This window comes from Falco rusticolus, chromosome 5 (assembly GCF_015220075.1).
Source record: "Falco rusticolus isolate bFalRus1 chromosome 5, bFalRus1.pri, whole genome shotgun sequence".
Lineage (NCBI taxonomy): Eukaryota > Metazoa > Chordata > Aves > Falconiformes > Falconidae > Falco > Falco rusticolus.
Genome location: NC_051191.1, coordinates 44,239,225 through 44,259,500, shown reverse-complemented (window position 1 = coordinate 44,259,500; position 20,276 = coordinate 44,239,225). Strand labels below are relative to the sequence as shown.

Below are 20,276 nucleotides of genomic sequence, written 5' to 3'. Positions count from 1 at the left end.
TCTAAACTACAAGAAATTGAGTCCACTACCGCGTTAGGATCTGTCATCAAAACTGCAACATTATGAAAATTGTGGGACTTAAGCAAAGCAGTATCATGTTTGATGTTTCCCAGCTGCCTTTTAAACAACAACAACAAAACTGCTTAGCACGATAAAGCGCCACAAAGGGAGTCCGTTGAGAAATACAGTCATGTCAGAACTATGTCTGGTTTGAATTAGCAATTTCAGAGCTAGCTCTGTGTCTCTGCATAGCTTTCCATTCTTCATGAGCATATTAAAGATTCTAGCTTGCTCCTTTCTTATTGTTCTTAGCTACAGTTCTTGATCTCCTAGACAGTCTTCATGTTTCAATTCCCTTCTGTCCTCTCCCTCTCTCTCTTGCTACCTAAAATAGGACTTTTCACTAATTTGTGTTAGAAACACCAAAAATTTCACCCTCATTCTCTTTGCATGTCCCTTTTTCAGTCTTTATATATAGTCTTTCTGCTGTTTTGCCACTTCCTATCTTCTGCCTTCTTTCTTTTCTTCTCCTCTATAAATGCTTTTCTCTGCGTGTTTCACTTGCTTTTGCCTTCTGCCCTGTACAAAGCTTAAAACTCAGTCTTGGGGTAAGCATGGCCGTGTCTTTACAGGTATACTTCTTCCCTTCAGGCAACTCCCAAGGTTTAAGAAATGTTAAGACCCAGCAAATAACATCCTTTGGCCAGCTGATGCCTTCCTTGATTCTGCTTCCTTTTTTCCTCTCTTTATTTCTTCTGCTCCCCCTCCCTCCTTGTTTTTTCCCCTTCTTTTTTTTCCCCAAGCAGCTGTTCTAAATTATTTGGCACTTTGGCTGGTATTGCAGGTGTTAAAGCTATGTTTTCACTGATTTCAGTGCAGGAACAGATTCCAGGAAAATCTACAGAAGTAATAGTCATCATGCAGCATCTTCACGTGTGCTAAAAAATGGCTATAAACTGAACCACTGATTTTTTTAAAAGTCTTCCAGACACTGCTGGAAAGACATGAAGAGTGTATTTTGTGTCCACTAACACCTCTCAAACTGCAACTATAACTTACATTTCTTTTAGTTCCTTTACATGTGTTGGAAGAGTAGAGGCACTTTCACGACTAATTATTGGAAACTACCAGTCCAGTTCCAGTAACTTCACTGGATTTAGTCAGATATCTTTTTTTTTTTTTTTTCTAAAATACTTGTGATTCTGTTTGAAGTTACATTGTTATTACATCTCTGACTTGTATTACAGATCTGTATAAGTCTCAGCCCAAAACCATTGGGACACCACCTGCTTGATACTGAAAGAACGTTAAGCTTGTAGCTTGAGGGGGAAAAAACATAAGCTAGAAGAAGTTTGGGATTTGGGATTTTAGCAAGTATCAGAGGGCTCCTTTGAACAATTTAAACATGGATTCTTATAATTATGCTTATCTGTGGTGAAAGCACCATGTGAAATAAATGTTCTTCATTACAGTATCAGCATTTTCTAGATAGGTCTCAGCACTTCCTTGTTGTGGGTTGTCACATCATGAAATTTTGGAACTGAATCAGAGGAGTCTGCCTATCTCCAGCTCTTCTGCTCTCCATATTTACAAATTATTCTGCATAGCAAAGATTTTAACAGCTAAAGCTAAAAGGAGAACCTTGTAAGAAATATAGGAGGGAAATGCTAAGACAAGTGCCAAAGGAAAACACAGCACAGAGCAGCCACTATTACTCTTTCAACTCCATGAACAGAAAACCATGTGTATGTATAGGTATGTGTACAGGCACTCTTTGTGACAAATGCATTTTTGAGAAGGTCTAGAAATCTTTCAGATGAGCAGCTGGGCATTTTCTTTAAAGAATATTGTCAAGAATTCCTGTAAACACAATATAATCCCCTTTCAGGGTAGGACATGTTAAGAAAAATGGAATCGTGAACAAACAGTTCTATGTCCAGGCCATTGCTGGTGGGTAAAATGACTCTGGGGTACTATAGCTGACTGGAGCATTGGAGATGCGGTGGAAACTCATGTAAGCTTATGAACAGACCTGGATGTTGGTCAGATGCTCCTGAAGTGAGAATTAATAACTTTTTGATGTCAATGTCGCTGTGAGTTCTTCAAAACTGTATTTATATTATATGAAGAGTGAATAAGAAAATGTCATAGCTCCGATACATATAATAGCATACAATTCCACACTGTTCTTAAGACGTCTTTATATTTAATGAGTAATGAAACTCCTAGTATGAAAAGAGAGCAAACCCCAACTCTAATTATTTAGAAGTCTTATCTCTCCCCCATGAATTGTGACATATTTAGTTTAGGTGACCTGCGTGTGGTTTCAGCTCTGATTTGCAGGTTTTCACATTTGATCCAGGATCTGTCTTGGATATTGAACAACTAGTAAATTCCACTCAAGAGTAGCTCCACTTTATTTGTCCATGAATTCATATGTGAATAATTAATTATTTAGCATTTATTATCCTCTGTTGCTGTGGAAAGGAGCTTTTGTTTTGCAAATATCATCTAGAAAGTTATTTTTAAAAATCAGTTATGTGTTTTTAGTCACTTGTATGTTACTTTGTGATTTTATTTTGCCTAGGCATTCTTTGTCAAAGAATACATCTCAAACCATCCAGAGGACGGAGAGAAGATCACGCGCCTGAGAGAGCTGATGCTTGAGCAGGTAAAGTGGGAAAAAGACAGACTAGGTGGCCTGCTTAGCTGTTCTAGCAAAAAGACTGGTGGTCTTCAGTATTTTCTGAATCAGATACCAAGTAGACAGTAACTTCATATACAGGCAGGTTTCTGGGTAATGTTAGTATATTTTTGCTAGTCCTTTTCATCATCATCTTAATCACATCAGACTATTCTAAGTTAAAGTTTGAATGAGAGGCAAATCTTTGTGTTGTCATGCTTGTATGTATTTGCACAACAAACGTGTATTATTTTACCATTACTACAGAATAAACATAATCTCATTGAAATGTTTGATGGCTTTAGCAAATACTTCTGTGATGTATTTTAACAATACTACAGAACAAACATTTTCACAAAAAGGTTTCGCATAAGAGCAAAAAAACACAAAGGATCTTATTACAGTGGAAGATATCTAATAATAATTGCCATATAGGTAAGCAGTAAAATAAACACCAAGTGATTAAACAGGTGAGTATTCTGTGCATTGTATGACTTTTGTATTATTTCTTCATTTATTTATAAACCAACAACCTATTAGCCTCAAATATGAGGTTGTCTCCATTTGCAGATGCTGAAAAAAAAAAAAAATTCATCAAATTGTCTTACCAAGTATTTCAGCTTTCTTAACTGGCATTTACCTATCTTTGTTCTATGCAGCATGTTGAAATTTCAAACTTTATTGCCAGCTTGGGATAAAGAGGTCAGAGTATTGGAATTTGGCAAGATGGAAATTTCATTTTTCGTCATTATGGTATCATTTGGTCAGATCAGCTGAAGGACAGATTCTCAGGCAGTATAAAGTAGAATGGGTTCACTGAGCTCACTTTAATTTCATATAGTAATTTAGATTGCAGTTCTGGTTTTTCAAGCGATAGTTAATCTCACTAACTGTTACAATTTAAAGCTGGAATTAATAACTTATTATGACAAAAACATGAATTCCAAGCAATAGCAGTTAAACCCTGTCTGGCACCAGCTGATGATTTAACAGAAACCATGGAGCGTTCAGAAGGGCCGGGATGGCTGTATGCGCAGATGGATGTGCTGCAGTCCTGACCTCAGGTCAGTGATGCTGTGCAGCTGTGTGCCCATTCGCAAGCTGCCTGAAAACATCAGCTAGTAGCTCTCATCCAAAGATATTACAGCATAGTGTAGCTATTTTGTTCTTAAATTTGAGTTTATCTGATTCCTCATGTAACCAGTTTAGTATTTTACGTGCCTGTGACCAAATTTGAGCAAGATCAGAGTGTTAGCAATGTTATTCTGAAGCCTGTCATGCCTTGCATCAAGAATATGCATAAAGTCACCACTTAGGCCTCTGGGGAGTTCAAACAGGATAGGGAACCATGGACTTAATTAAAAATATATTACAGGGTCTCTGGTGATTTGGCCATTGCTGCTGTTTTCATGCTTTTTGTAACTGCTCTTGTTGAAAACAGCTGTTATTTAGGGTTTAGAACTGCTCTTTTGTAAAGTTTCCATTGAGCCAGATTTTTCACTGTGTTATCCATAGTGGGTTTTATATTAGAGTTGAATTTGCGTAGGCCGGATCTTTGGGAAAGTTGAATAGGTAAAATGGCAAGAGTCATAAAACCTCTTGTGTATTGGTTTTGGCCTTAGGTGTTGTTTGATTACAGGTCTGTCAGGGACTTATATACTTGTTTTTAATACAACGTGCATTTTTTTTTTCTTTTATTAATATTCTAATTGATGATGAAAGTGTGAAGAAAATGGATCAAAATTATATTTCCCCCCACTTTCCTGCTGTCTTTTCTGCAGGCCCAGATTCTAGAATTTGGCTTGGCGGTGCACGAGAAGGTGGTGCCACAGGACATGAGGCCGTTGCACAAAAAGCTGGTGGATCAGTTCTTTGTGATGAAGTCAAGCTTGGGAATACAGGTATGTAGCAGCTGCATGGATAAACCGGGAGACTGCTCAGCTACAGTAAGGGTTGTTTCATTTTCCTGGCAACAGATAGTGACATCTTTTGGTTGGTTGTCCACATTACAGCTTGTAGCATTCTTAACACTACCAGAAGACAAAGTTAATAAAGTTTCTATACAGTGCAGAAAAAAATAGTTATGTTTTACTAAGGGGAAAGTGTTACCAGTGAAAATCTAAAATATTTTTCTTAGCAATGATGAAGCTGATCCAAAATGCAGATGTAACTGTTCAAATTACTGTCTGTATCTTACAAAATGCTTAATGATACTGTGTTGATTTTAATTAATCTTCTTTTAATAACTTGCCAGGAATTTTCTGCCTGTGTACAAGCTAGCCCTGTTCATTTCCCAAATGGAAGTCCTCGTGTATGCCGAAATTCCATACCTGTTTCTATGAGCCCTGATGCTGCCAGGGTAATACCACGACGCAGGCAAGTTAAAATACTAGAACTTGCAGAAGATGACTCATAAAATACTGTTATTGTGTGTATGCTTCCTCATACGGTCCTCTTGAAGTATCTTCAGTCATGAATAGCTGATATATATGTTCTCTATCTCTCTCTCAATAAATAAATCCAAATTAAACTGTGGAGATCACTAAATGTGCTGTTTTCTCATGAAAAATTATGATTTGCAACTAGTTAACCATTTTGTGTTTCATTATTCTTGTAATAGTCCCTTGAGTTACCCAGCTGTCAATCGGTATTCATCCTCATCACTGTCATCCCAAGCTTCTGCTGAAGTCAGCAATATCACTGGGCAGTCAGAAAGCTCTGATGAAGTTTTTAACATGCAGGTACAAATTACTGTAATTCTTCAAACTAAACAGAATCTTTCTTACAAGGCTATTTACTAAATTAATGCTTCTGTTATTTCGTTCAGAAATCTCAAAGTTATTGCTGATACTATTTTTAAAAGAGAAATCTTTAAATGGGCTGTTAACCTTCTTAACATAGAAATAATTTTTTATGTAACTGTTTCTTTTTCTTTAACCTAGAGCATGAATTTTTTACAAAAGTAATAAGCAGCAACACACTAGGATGCAGTCATCTGACCTTACATAGACTTTTCTGTGCAGTTGTCACAGTTGCGATGTAGTTATTTTAATATATTAATTACATTTCTATTTATTTGATACTTTACTACATTTTTGTGTATTTACATTGATGCTCTTTACATGTTTGCTATTTTCAAATGCTGAGAGACTAGTCTAACAGATTACAAGTTCTTTGTTTTAGTGAAAAGTTGTCTTGCAAATTTTTGTTTTCCAAACCACTAAGTGTGATGTGGTAACAACAGCATCTCTTCTGTACACAGCCTAGTCCGTCTACCTCAAGCCTCAGTTCTACTCATTCTGCTTCACCTAATGTGACCAGTTCTGCTCCATCCAGTGCCAGAGGTCAGTGCTGGTCTCCCCTTGGTAAACCATATTAAATTCTTGATACATTACACAGCTGAATTTCTGCATGTTATCACTGGTCAGGCATCAAATTTAACCTATTTTTTGAGGAATATGTATTGTTGGGAAAACAGGATTTCTTTGTCATAAGCGTAGAATTGAAATGTCTTGAGTTTCACTGCATGAATTTAATCACTTGACACATTCATGTTCTAGCCTCTCCTCTGTTGTCTGACAAACATAAGCATTCCCGAGAAAACTCTTGCCTCTCCCCCAGAGAGAGGCCCTGCAGTGCCATCTACCCTACTCCTTCGGAAACCTCGCAGGTAGGAAGCTTGTTGGGAATCCTCTGAATGCACATAGCTAAGGTGATGGTTAAAGGCACTTAGTGAGCTTTGAGCAGATGCAGTGTCTGCTCACTGCTGTTAATTTAGGGGGGCAGGGGTTGTAGGCAAAAACTCTTACAGTATTTTACATGAAAGAGATATGAATAGAATACACAGTGCTTGATCACATTTCTGCTTGCTTTGTCTGGATTTAAATCTGGTTTTTGATACTTACTGCAGTGAGAAAGAGTTGCAAAGACTTACCTGATGACACAGCCTGCTTGTGTGAAACAGCAGTGTTTGTTCAATCTAGGGAAGAAGAAAGAAAGAAAACTGTTACCACAGCAGTTGTCCATGTTGACCTCCCCTTTATTTCTTCTGAAATAGCTAATCCTAGCCACTGTGAGATAATAACCCACTCCCTGTGGCAATTTCTGTTTTTCAATGTAGTTTCAGAAGATAGACATTTTTTTATTACTCTACAGAAAAGAGTGAGTTGTGTTCGTGCCTTAAAATTCCTGTTGCATAGGTCTGAATGAAATTTGTATCTTTTGAGTTACTTGAAATGCAAAATGAGCTTGATGAGCTGACCAATTTTAAATCTTTATTTCATCTTTTCTCCTTATGTTCTTAACAGACCTACTTTCCTAAAGTGCTTTCCTTTAGCACAGTTGCTGTTTTAATCCATGCCATCACACAATGCACCTCTTGCTGAAGCAAATACGAGAACCTAGGCACAGTGTGAAAGGCCCCCCTCTCAATGCTTTCATTTCCACCAGAAATTTTGCCTCTGATAAAAAACAACTTGGTAGCCCAGCTTCCTTTAATTTAGAAATTATTTGTTGGTTTCTCATTAGTTGTATTCTTGTCCCTTGCTTCTTCATTTATTGAATTGGCTCTTGATTTAATTTTTTCCTCTCTTCTGTTTAAGCCCTCATGCTTTTACCTGAGGGCTTAAGAAGTAATACTGAAGCTTAGCCAGACGTAAGGGCTGCTCTCAGAAACTACTTACTGATATATCTACTGGGCACTTTCACAGTGGTAGTGAAGCCAGACCAACACATAGGAAAGACCAGGGGATGTTTTTTAAATAAAGCGGTTTTATGGTTTGCCGCAAGGAAAAAATTATCCCATTTTTGCTCCCAGACTGCAAACTCTTGCTTTGCCAAGTGGAATGCGACTTCTATCCCCCACTCTACCCGAGATTCGATAAGGGAGGCTGAGGAGCTCGTAGGCCCAGTCTCCACTCTCTCTGAGACTCGCCCGTCAGGAAAATCTCCCAATCTGTCTGTACCCTCAGTGTCCCATGAGAGGGTAAGTAGAAAATTAACTTGCTCATACACTCAAGTATGTTTCAAAGGTGAGAAGGTCTGACAGTTTCTTTCTGCCCTCATAACCATAAATGAGGAGACACCTTTCTGGGGAGAAGTGCAATTTCATTCTCTGGTGCTTTATTCACTGAGCAGCAAAAATGGACGGTGATTAGAAACAAAATTCTGATTCTCTGCCTTCCGATAAGAAGGGGAAAAGAAATCCTCAGGACAATTGTAGAGGGATACTTTAGAGATACCTGCAACTCTCATGAGAAGTTACATGCTCAAACTGTTCCTTGTCGTTTCCATTTTTATGCTAACACCAGTTAACTTCAACAGTCTTGGTTGGAGCTTGACACTAAGTTAATGAGGAAAGGACCCATTTATTAATGTCTTTGTTACGGCTTAATGAATGCAATTTTCACAATAGTTTTTCAACCAGGAAAGGTGAGATACACAGGCAAATTCTGGCACTTCAAGTCCAAATCAAGTCCTTTCAGGCCATAGCTACCTCATTTACAGAAGTTTGGTGGACTTCATAGAACAAGACCACAGCAGTAAAGCATCCACTTCCTTCATTGATGCTCAAGGTTATCTATGTACAGCGCTTTTCCGTCAACATCCATTTGTGCTTGCTTTTTGATCTCTGGCTGAGCGATTGTACAGTGTCTCTCCAGCTCTTCCCATACTCTGAAGAGGAATGCCTGCCATCATTGACTGGTCAACAAGCTCCTTGGGTTTTGCACTATTACTCTTCCTAATAGAGCTTTTCGGGTTTCACATTTTGGGGGGGTTTTTGCATGTCAGTAAACATCCTGTGATTGCTCTTGCTCTTCCATGTGGTTTTATATTTCATTATTTTAGTATGTCCTTGTTTTGCTGTATTTCATTCAGCTTTTATCTCTTCATCTCCTCCAATTTCAGTTGCTTTTTCAGCCTTTGCTCTTTACCTTCACAACAGCAGACAGACTTCAGCACTTGCCCACCAGATCCTAGTGCACTGCAGACTCAGTAAACAGTGAACCTTCAATCCAGACCAGTCAGGAACATCTGATCCCGTTTTCTGTCGCATTAGAGCACACATATAGTTGCACCACCTCACTTTAATGGTAACTCCAGGAAAACAGGTATTACCTGACCCAGTGTGACTCTAGTACAGCATAGATAGGCAGACCCTAGTGTAGGCCAGAGCCTCCCAAAGCATTCTCTCTATGACACAGATGTTTTAAGTCAAGTTGAGTTGGCCAAGTGTTTGTTCCTCACTTTGTAACTTGGAGCTGCAGCATGATAGATCACTGGTGATTATTTTGCAGCTGGGTTTGCCATCTTGTGGAACCACAGCATAGTGCCTTGCTGACTCGGCATAGTCCTCTGCGAACACTGGAAGGAGTTACAAGAATAGGATTTGATTTGATCTGGATTTCACCAATTGTCTGATCTTGCTTTACATAAAAAAAGAAAGTTTATCTGTTCTCATTTTCTTTGGAAGGTACATCTGAATTACTTGTAGGATTAGCTGTATGCTGTTTACATCTGTTATGAAGATAAGCTGATGACCCACGGATTATTTGAATGCTGCCAAAAGAAACTACTAGTGAAATTTTAAAATTGTTTCATACATTTACTGTGGTTTTAAAAAAAAAAAACAACAAATATTCAGAAAAGGAAAGACAAAACATTTCATGGGTCAATTTTTATCCACAAGAGAACTAAGAACACTGCTACCAAAAAAAGTTAGGGTTGGAAAAAAAATGTTTTTCAAAGATAACAGCCATACCCTGAATAATGTCAAATGTTACACCTTGTTCAGATGCCAATTGTACCATGAAATTATTGCACATCTGTCCCTGCATTTGTTTAGTAATCTATCAAGACACCACCTGAGATATAAGCCTTATTTTGTTTTTAGGTGGCTGGAAACTGTCAGAACTCAGTACATGATAATCCCCCCTCCAGTGTGTACCGTTTTCAGAAAACTAGTCTACTTCCTATTTGTATACACATATTTTTATTAAACTATTTACGTTCTTAGATTGTTTGTCGCTCTACCTCCAAAGTAGACCTGTGTGGTGGGGATAATAACAAAAACCCCCTTGTTTTCTTAAAGGCTACTGAAATAACAACAGCAGCTATGCATAAACCACGCTGTTCTCAATTTACAGAGAATGCTGTTTAATCATATTGGTGACGGTGCTTTGCCACGAAGTGATTCCAGTCTGCCTGGCCCTGACAAAGGTGAGTGGAAATGCTGCACCATACCGATCTTTGAAGCAATGAAAATATAATTAATTTGTCATATTCCTGTAGAATGCTAATTCTTTTGAGTGCATACTGTCATCTCCAAGTTTCAAAACATTCAAAATAACTAAATTACACTAACACTGTTAAGTTTCAAAAAACTTTGCTGAAAAGCAGGAGGGGGTGGGGGGGGACATGGTGTGTGTTTGAACTGAGGGTTGCACTCAGAAAGGCACAGAATTTTCCAGAAAGGGGTGATGGTGCAGCACACTGCCTGTGAAAGCTGTCCTTTCTGCTTCTCAAGAGAGACATATGGGGTGATGAATACTGGAGATAACTTCTGGAGACTAGGGCGCAGAGAAGCTAAAGAGGATAGTCCTCAAGTGTGGTACCTGCAAGTCCTCTTTACTAAGTGTAAGTCACTGTGCTTTTTGCTACACTTTGATGGAAGATAAGAGATCAGTTTGTGGTTTGTTGGGGTTTTTTTGCTTTTAATTAGGGTAAATGAGAAACCTATGAATTTCCAAAGACAAAATATTGCCTTTTATAATTTTGCACATGGGGAAATTCAATATTGTTGGCACAGTTACTGTGCCATGATTTCATTGTGTGTTTCACATCCATAATATGCTCCATCATTTATGTGCTGCCTTTTATGGTACCCTGAATAAAGGATACAGTAAAATAAGTGTATTGAAAATAAATATTTTAAGAATATGCTGTAACAAGAACTGACCAAGAATCACATTTTCATCATTAAGAGTTGAGTTTTAGAAGTATTTTTGTGTGAAAGTTTTTATGAAAGCTCAAGTGTGGAATTTTTCACAGGGCTGAAAAGCATATAAAATAATTTAACACGGAAATGGCAAAACTTTTCCACTGGCCTATGTAGCCAAGTACATTACAAAGTTGTTAAAATAAAATGTTCTCTCCTGGAGACTTTAGCAGACCAGAGAACTGACTGCACAGATGACTTCAAAGAAAAAAATTGGCTTGTCAAGAGATTCGGGCATTTGAAGTACCTTGGTCTGGTGCCAAGTAATTTTTAAGATGAGGGCAAACCCATACTGCTAGGTGACAGCTTACAATAAAAAGCAAACAATGTATTCCACATTTTGGCAATGAAAAAGCAAAATGATCCTGCAGAAAATGGATTATTCTGTACGCTGTTCTCAGAGTCAACTAATGTGAAATTATACTGTAACAATATTGTTACAGACATGAAACAAGTATTATTTGTACTGTACTTATTGTGTTAAGTCTGGTATACACTGGTATAGTGGGACTGCAGTCCTTTGGAGAGCCCTTGATGTTGCTATAATAGCAATAATTAATACCACCAGTTAGCAACAATGATTTGCTTTTTGCTTCATCTTTGTAAATGAGCACAGAGTCCTTGCATGTGGTTCTCTACTCACAAGTATGAAACAAGCAGGCAAGAAGGAAACTGTCATAGCAAGGCAAGAGATTTGAGGCTTTGAAAGTGTGTGTGTGGGGAGTTGGTGGTGAGGTTTTGAGGGGGGGAAGGGGGAAATATGAAGAAAGGTGTTTTCCACTTTTTTACAGGATGTGTAAGAAAAATTGTGAGGTGTAAGTTAGCTTTTGTCCTTTCCATGTTAAATGCCTTGCCTTTCTGTCTGACTTCTTCCCAATATTGGTGGCTCCTTGATAACATGCGATAAACCAGTTCTAGTAAGGAAGCTGTTCCAGGCCTTATGGGATCATTCAATTAAAGTAATGGAATTAGGTAAAGGTAACACAGACAAATACATCAGCTGATCTTATGCATGTCAAGGTGATTGTCAATTTACATTATTAAGCATAGATCCTTGACCATGCATACAAACAGGGTATATAAATTTTCTCAGTCAAAAATAATTTCTTCATTTGATTCCCTCCCCCTGCCTTGCTCTTTCATTTTTCCCATTTTTACTTCCTTGGTTTTGTGCCCTTCTTTTCTTCTTCCTTTCAGTTCTGAATGTGTAGCCTATGCAGGCAAAGAAGGCTGTTAGCACAGAAAGCTTTCTGAGGGAGGTGATTGGAATTTGGCAAGTTCCTTTCCCTAGTCCCTTCTGTATATAAAATGAGCTAATGGAAACAGTTTATGGATAGTTTGTTCCCCTCTGCCTAGAAAGCTCTAAATAGCAGTCTGGTGCAAAGATAAACCGATTGTATTAACAGGCTTCAAGCTTATCTCCCTTTGTGGCTGCATTTGCAGTGCACCAGAGTGCTATCTCGGCTGCTACTGTTGATGGTCCCAACTTCTATACAATCACAAACTGACCGAAGGGCCAGTTGCATACATCGGGCAGCCAAGAGATTGACAGCCATTATTTAAGAGCTTTTCAAATGCTGATGTAATCATGAGAGATTTTCAGTCATGGTTGTTGTTTTCACTGTGTATTTTTACCCTCGCGGATAAAGGCAAGTCAGAGAGCTAGAAGTGGGTGATGCCAATGCCAGCTTTTTCATTCTCTTCCAGCTGTAAACGCCACGCCCAGCAGCTGGAGCCTGGACAGTGGGAAGGAAGCCAGAAACACATCAGAAAGTGGAAAGCTTATATCTCCCCCTGTACCACCAAGACCTGCACAGACTGGTGAGTTAATGGACATTTCATGCTAAGCTCCAGTAAAAACAAATGATTTACTTGAGGGCTTAGATTTTTTCCACTCTGATCTTTAACTTCTTGGGCAGGTTATTTGATTACTTACATAGAAGGCTGTAGAATTGCCTCCACAGGAATTTTCATCTCATTAATGTTCTCTGTAGCATTCTGTTTCCAGTACTCTGCCCCTTCGCTTAATGACTGAGTAGTTCCAGACATTCATGCTAGTACTAGGGAGGATGATAAAATGCCATATTTTGGTCTTATGCTAATTGGAGGTTAGCAATCAGCAATGATCATTAACCACAAAGAATCTTACAGGCCAGAAAATGCACATGGAATCATGGAAGTACATGAGTTCTGTTACTATAACAAATTTGCCTTTCAAAAGATTAATTTCCATTTAAAGGAAGGGCTGCTTAAGTGGTAATATAAATGTAATTGTCCTCAAGGGAGCGAAGACACTTTGTGTGTGTTAGACTTATGCCTCAAAAAATGTTAGGCATGTTTACAGTGTATTTACAAGTAAATGTTTGATGTAAGTACATTATGTATTGTCTTTTTTTCTTATTTGACATACAAATACATAATATATTTCTTAAGAGGAGGGGACAGTTATTATACTGACTTTTTTTGAATTCTGTTATCATTTGGTAGGATATAAACCAACTTACAGAGATACAAAATTTGTCAGGGAGGATGGATGCAGAAATTTCTTATGCTTCATTGGTTGTACTGCAAGATAATCCTGAGAACAAAGTAAAACAAACAAAATCTCTAAAACTATTTTCAGCCATCAGGCAAGTACCTAAAGGGAACCAGAGATAATGTTTGTTTATTGAATGATCTCCTGTCCACTTAAAAAGATTTCTTTGTGAAAACTGTAATGCCAAGAATGCACTGAAATCTTTCTGACTTTACAGCATCACCAGCAAGACACATAGCCTCCGTTTCCCCTTCTCCTGCTGGGAGATCACCAATGAAGGTACTGTTTTATTGCAGTGAATTGCCTTTGTGGGACAGATTGTACATGATGTTGGGTAGATATAATACAATCCCAAATAATGTATATTAAATATATACTATTTTCCTTTTATTAACATAAGCCTATACAAAAACCATTCATAAGAGTAAGTAGCCATAACAATTACAGCATCTCTGAAGATTTTTCAAAACTGCAGGTAAGAAACCTGATCTTCAGAACCTTTAACCTCTCAATATAAGGCTTGTTGACTATGTAGATAATCAAGCTCACCTGAGTTAGAGTACGGAAGGGAGTTTAAGAAATAAATGTAAGAGGTGCCCAATGAGCCACCTAGTCTGGAAGTCTGTCTCCAGCAGTGGCAAAAGGGGAGATGCCAGCTAAGGAGAGCCTGTTGTGCAACCCATTCCTCTTACTCCTCCAGCATCCAGAGCTGTTGGATTAGAGGGTGTGTTAAAGAGTAATCCCCACTTCCATCATTTCAATATCCATTCCCTCTGCAGAATGATCCAGGGAGGCTGCATAAGAAATTGGAAGTAGTTTGAAGCCTGCCAGTAGGAAACGCTAACCGCAGGCTATGAATAAACATTGGGTCTTCTCTGGCAGTTAATCACCCATAGCAATTGGGCCAGGCTAAACTGAGCAGGTTTCATTTCTATTTCAAGATACTTGAATGTGTCGGTACCTGCTTGTTGCACAACAGCTTATTTGTTGGAAAACTTGACCAGAAAATCTGTGTCTTCCCCAGCACTGGAAGATGTGAACACACAGCCTGCATATTCAGGCAAACCCAAGTATTGACAGACAGTGCAACATTTGTCCAGGGGATAGCCGCTACCACCCCATTGAAGCAGAGATTGTTCTGCAGTTAGAAACATGAGGGTCAACAACCGGGAAGGAGAGCGTATAGAAAGGAGCATGACTGGTGCTTCAGGCACTTGGCGAGAGGGCAGAGGGAAGCAGCCCTGCTGAAGTGGTCCCTCAGGTACCCAATGCCTAACAAAAGCTGCAAAGGTACATGTCTCCTGAGGAGGAGGAGGAAAGTACCACCTCAGAATGCCTCCTTTCCCCTTGAGGTCCCTAATCACAAGCCCACAGTCATTCTCCCGTTGGTCATCCCATGAGCTTGTAACATTTCCACTTGTGGCTGCATGGTGCTACAGTTTCAACACAGAGCAATTGTGCTGGCCATCAGAGTGCCCTATAGTCCTGTTACCATAGTATGTCTTCTGCTGAAGGGAGCACCGATCCCAGGTTTCACACTAACTGGTTACTAGGAAGCTCTTAGAGCATTAGCAGCTTGTACGAAAGGTGAGTGACTCTTCCTTTTTTCCTGAATGGGCTCGGTAGTGATGATTCTCAGGGAGGCTTGAAGCTTGTCCTAACATTTTCTTCTAAATGCCTGGACAGAATTGAAGCATTTTACAGCCAAAGTCTGGATTGCCACTTGGGAGAGGAGTGCTGGCCCAGACTCATTCTGACAGTTGCTGAATCTAACTTCAAGCATCCGTGAATTTCCAGACTCTTACGGTGTCTAGACTGTTACTCACTACTGGTACAAGCAGTCTGCACTGTTGTCAGGATCCAAGTGCTTACCCCTGCTCAGGTCCTAAATTGAGGCAGGCAGGATTTACACATATTTGCTCTTGTTCTGAATGACAAAAGCAAAGGTCCTAAATCTTATTTATGGTCACTTAGTCCGAGTGTCAGGCATTCATGGAAGTTGAACTAACTACATCATTTCTTTGAAAACCTTGACCCTGGACCTTTTGTGGGGTTAAGAGTGCAACTGCCGCCTCCTCACATGCAGAGGAATGGAACCTGAAACAAGTAGTTAAACAGGCTCCTCACAATGTCTGAAATGTCTTCAACATGTGTTGAGCTTTAAAAAAAACTCCCTCTGCTTTTCCCAGGCCATATACAGGGCTTTTTTTTTGCCTTTGTGTTCCAAGTGTTACGTGCTGCCACAGAAGGCCGTCTTAGTACAAAACCCACTGATGCAAATTAAGATTTTCTTCCATTGCTTTCAGTGCACTGTGGATCTAGTTCTAGATGCATAACTAAAATTATCTCAACAGCATAAAGATAGTGCAGCCAGCTCTATACACCCCTGCCCCTCTCCTTTTCCTCCCCTCCCCACCTTCTGTTGCATGGCTCACACTCTCACGCTGAGCCACTGAGTACCAACCAGTCTAACTGGAGTGAGAAATTTGTCTTTGTGATTTCAACATCCCTTTTTTAGCCTGTGCTTGGGGCCAGTAAGTCTAAGTTGTCTTGGATGGCTCCAGTCAAAATTAAGATGTTGCAAAAACTTCTCAGCTTGCAAAGCCTGGTCTAACCTTTTACAGTTTTCGGTTGACGTTGCTTCACTAGAATAGGACTGCTCAGTGGGTTTAGGTAGGGCTTTAGTGTCCCTGCCGTCTATTCTTCATCAATACTGTCGTTGCCATGGGGCCCTCAGCTGCCATCCCTCACCTTCCGCACAGACCTGCGGGGCTGCTGGCCCCACCATTTGCAACCTCTGCCCTCGGCTGGACCCTTGTCCCTGGGGCCCACAGTGGTGGTTTGTGTTTTGTGCGAGCGGCACAGTGTGTCCAAGGAACGCCTGGGAGATGGGAGAGAGGAGCTGCTGCAGTTCAAATTGCTGTCTGCAGCAGCTGGGATGTCTCAGCCGGCTGCCCTCCTGCTGCTGCCCCTGAACACACCAGGAGCTGCTGGCTGAACGGGGCTGGCGCACAGCAGCGGCTCTTAGCTCGGCATCTGCGCTCCACCTCTGACATCGGTATTGTGACACGCTCGGAAATGATGCACGATGTGACCGCACTCTCCATAGCGTGACGGTGCACTGAAACTGTGAGGAAAATGCATGTGGAAAATGCATGTGGAAGGTGAGAGCCTGAAGCAGCAGCAGTGAGCGGGCTGCAGGTGCGGTGCCTGGGCGCTAGGGGGCAGGACGCCACCAGGCACGCCCCAGGCGCCTGCCGCTTACGGCTGGGAAAACCCGCGAGGAGGGTTCGGTTTATAGCCAGGGCGCTTCCGGGCTATTACGACAGTAAGATAGCGTTTAAATACAGTTTTACGTCCACTTACACGAATTACTGAATTACGAGCGTGACCACACCATGTTTAAGGTGTACCTAGGCACTCTTGAAATGATCTTTTTGTTGGTTTCTTACTGGATCTTGATTAAACAGGGACACAACCATTTACATTTATCAAGCCTCAGAATATACATGCCGGTATCTCCATATGTTTTCAGTCTGAGCACAGAAATGCTCTCCCTCGCTTACTCCAGGTAAATTCTTCTTCTGCCCTTTCTTTCGAGCAGGGGTCTCTGCAGTCATTCACACCATCTCCAGTGGAGTATCATTCCTCGGGGCTTATATCCAACTCCCCGGTGCTGTCAGGGAGTTACAGCAGCGGCATCTCTTCGCTCAGCCGATGTAGCACATCAGAGACGTCAGGCTTTGAAAGCCAAGGCAGTGAACCGACAGTGACTGTCCCAAGCTACAGTATTTCTGAGGAGCCTGTGAGAAAAGAAAGTAAAACTCCGCCGCCTTACAGCGTGTACGAGCGGACTTTGAAGCGCCCTGTTCCTCTACCTCACAGCCTCTCCATCCCACCCACCACGGACCCACCAGCGCTGCCGCCCAAGCCACAGCTGGTCCGGCCGAACAATCTGGAAAACAGCAGCAGGAGGACTGAGCAGGTTCCCCGGCCCAGGCCCCTGCCCCGCAAAGTCTCTCAGCTATGAGAAGCCACTTTTCTATTTAATTGCAACCAGTTCTTTACCGGTTAAGAAATAATATTTTTTAAAAAATGGTAAAAACCGTTTAGTTAGGCACTTTAATATTTCACCCACCTTTTCTTTTGAGTAATTTTGAAATGCTTATTAATATTATGTTGCACATTTGAAATGAAATTACTAATTTAGGTTGCGCCAGATATTATAGGAAGCATGAATGAGAGGATTTTTTTTCAAGTTCATGGTGGTGAATACTGATAAATGTTTTTATTTGTACTTTATTTTTGTTTTTAAAAAAATCTAAAACCCTACAACTCTCATCTGATTTAGCCAAATGCTTCTTACAAAATGCAGAATATACTGACTGGATCTTTACTACTAGAGATAAATGCACGCTTTCTAACAAAGTAGCCTGTAGACTAGAATGTTTCTGCAAGTAGGCTGGAAGTTGTTTCTCTTAGCCGATGAACAGGTTGGTCATTTCAAATGTCTGTGGAAAAATGGAAATATAATGCAAGTTATACTGCAGAGAACTGTTGTAAGAATGTGGTTTGGAATTTCTGAAACACACACTTGGTTTATATTATTTTTAAGATGGAAAAATATCTGCATTTCATTCAGCATACAGCACCATTCTGAGGAATCTTGATAAAGTTTTGTGCCATTAGTGTATTACTGTACCTGACACATCCTTTTCTTTTTGAGGTGCAATTTACTTTTATTCTTCCAGTTAATGGGATTTTTTGTTTGTTTGTTTGCTTGGTTTTATTTTTTAAAAAGCTAGCACTTTGCTAGTGGAGGCTCTCTGCTCTTTTTCAAAGTTCACCCTAAAATACAATCTGTGTATGAAATGGGTACAAATGAATTGTTCATTTCACTTGTGTACAGGAATGAGTACTGACTAGTACCAAGGCCATACAGTAAATGAATGGAGTTTTTTTAAAATACAAACTACTAGTTATAAATCAATAAATTTCGAAAGCTAATTGCTAAGGTCACTAATAATTCTGTAAAAACCCAGCAAAAATTCTGACCAGATCTTTCGATGTGCACATACCAGTGAAGCCAGGTTTTGGATTTGCTTTTTATCTTGAGTTCATCACTGTCATCTTTATTGTAGGAGAATGGTGTTTGGCCTAAGGTTGTATTTTACTGACTGGCATCTGAAGAGTTCTGGAAAGCTAATGCCAAGCCGTAGGAATGTGGAGGGGAAAAAAAAAGCACCTTCTGTATGTATTTTTTGTATCCTCTTTCTCTTACTGACTGTTTAATGTGCTTGGGAACAGCTGTGTGAACTGCATTTTAAATCAATCATGCTGTTAAAAATATTCTCCCTCTTTTGTTGGGAAGCTCATGTTGATTTTAGCTGTGTTTGATTTGTTGATAGTTTAACTGGAAGAAAGTGACCACTTTTTATATTCTGTCAATTAAACCTTCAGCAGTTACATGCTGTTGATGGTGGTTATAGAGGTTTTCTATAATAAATGTTCAAGTATTTTTGTACATAACTGGTAAATTTTAATAAGGAGTGTACCATTATGTGAAAAAGAAGCAAACAGTTGTGTATGCAGTAAGATTGTTATAATTATGCCAAATACTTTATGTATGGAAAAAAGAATATTTGTAAATATGTGCTTTTAACAATAATTCTGCCATATTGACTTTACAATTTTGAATGTCAGAAAAAATTAATATATGTTAAAATATTTATGTTTTAGTGAAGGTATTCATAACTTGAAAAAGGAACATATGAATTTTAGCTTTGTGTCTTGCTGATTTCAAAGTCTGAAATTCCTTGAACTAGCTCTTGCTTTCTACTATAACATTTTTGTGTCTGTAACCACATCATAAGAGCTGTAGAAGGCTACGTATTTATGCTGATATAAAGAAGTAATGCCTGAGACTTAAATAAGGTGTCACAAGTCAGATAACAAAGCTGCTTTGATTTTTTTATTTCACCTGTGCAGTTTAATAGATTTTGTTGACTAGTGCTTGAGCACAGTATGAATCAGTGTTATTTGCTCCTGAAGCCATTTTTTTTATTTCTGGCAGTGAGCAGAGTTGATGACTTTATCATTTGCGTGCATTACTGAAGTCAGCTTTGCAGCAAAACATTTCACAAAGTTTCTGTTTACCTAGACACTCATATTGGTTGCTGCATAATGTTAATAGGGAATAAAAGGACTTGATTAATCTTTACAGTACAACTTGTTTTCTACAAAATGAGAGATTATAATTCAGTTTGTCATGGAATTAAAGTTCTGACTCCTTGTCTTGCTACATCTAGTTTCTTTCTGTTAAAAATCTCCTGATGGATCTAGTTTTCTCCCTATTTGGATCCGTAATTGCTTTGTGAGACAATGTGGAGAGTATTGACCTGCTCTTCTAAACAAGTGAAGAATGTAAAATTTACTAGGTGAGTTCACTGTAAATTAACCTGCATGAGCGCTCTGTTTTTATAACCGTGACATCAGGAATACTCTGAACGATAGCAGACACTGTAAAATTGACAGAGTACTCTAAAACCAAGCTGACACATTTTCTGCTTAGCCAGTTTTGACAAATTGATTCTGTAGAACAGCTTTTCAACCTGATTTCCTATAAAAAATGTAGTATGAAATTTTGTTATGTATGTTGCAACACCCAGCGCTTGAAAACCCAATGTAAATAAAGGTCTCGTTTGAATTTTATTACTCCTAAATGTAGTTTTATCACTTTCTGGATGACAGTGAGTAATTCAGAAGCTTATATAGGAGGACCTATGAGAACACATTGCTGTTGCTACGCAATAGCTTGAATGTTAGCCAACGTATGCATAACAGGTGAGATGATCTTATTTTCAAATACTGCATTTAAGATGCTGGTACCTCTGGGATGCTGTAGAAGCAACTGCAAACTCTGCTGGCTGGCTTTGAAATGCAGACTGATGGGCTAATACCTCTGTAGTGTGAGTGAACTCAGTTGTCGTGATGTCTCAAGTCAGATCATAGCCAATAGCCCGTGTCCTAAAAGAAGCACAAAGCTGAACTTAATCCTTGAT

The 20,276-nt window shown here is 39.5% G+C and overlaps 1 protein-coding gene across 4 annotated transcripts in view; it reads left to right on the top strand.

Annotated features, from left to right (window-relative positions):
* DOCK4 (dedicator of cytokinesis 4) overlaps positions 1-19,926 on the top strand; it is a 256,389-nt gene extending 236,463 nt beyond the window's left edge. For 2 of the 4 annotated variants that reach the window (XM_037388680.1, XM_037388679.1), the window contains 11 exons: positions 2,588-2,671; positions 4,465-4,584; positions 4,938-5,059; positions 5,304-5,424; positions 5,946-6,027; positions 6,244-6,353; positions 7,500-7,667; positions 9,829-9,901; positions 12,387-12,500; positions 13,433-13,494; positions 16,820-19,926. In XM_037388680.1, coding sequence (XP_037244577.1) covers positions 2,588-2,671; positions 4,465-4,584; positions 4,938-5,059; positions 5,304-5,424; positions 5,946-6,027; positions 6,244-6,353; positions 7,500-7,667; positions 9,829-9,901; positions 12,387-12,500; positions 13,433-13,494; positions 16,820-17,245 — 1,482 coding nt within the window. In that variant the 3' untranslated portion in view covers positions 17,246-19,926. The remainder of the gene's footprint in view (positions 1-2,587; positions 2,672-4,464; positions 4,585-4,937; positions 5,060-5,303; positions 5,425-5,945; positions 6,028-6,243; positions 6,354-7,499; positions 7,668-9,828; positions 9,902-12,386; positions 12,501-13,432; positions 13,495-16,819) is intronic. The other 2 variants (XM_037388681.1, XM_037388682.1) reach the window with 1 other exon arrangement.
* Positions 19,927-20,276: the final 350 nt, after the last annotated feature.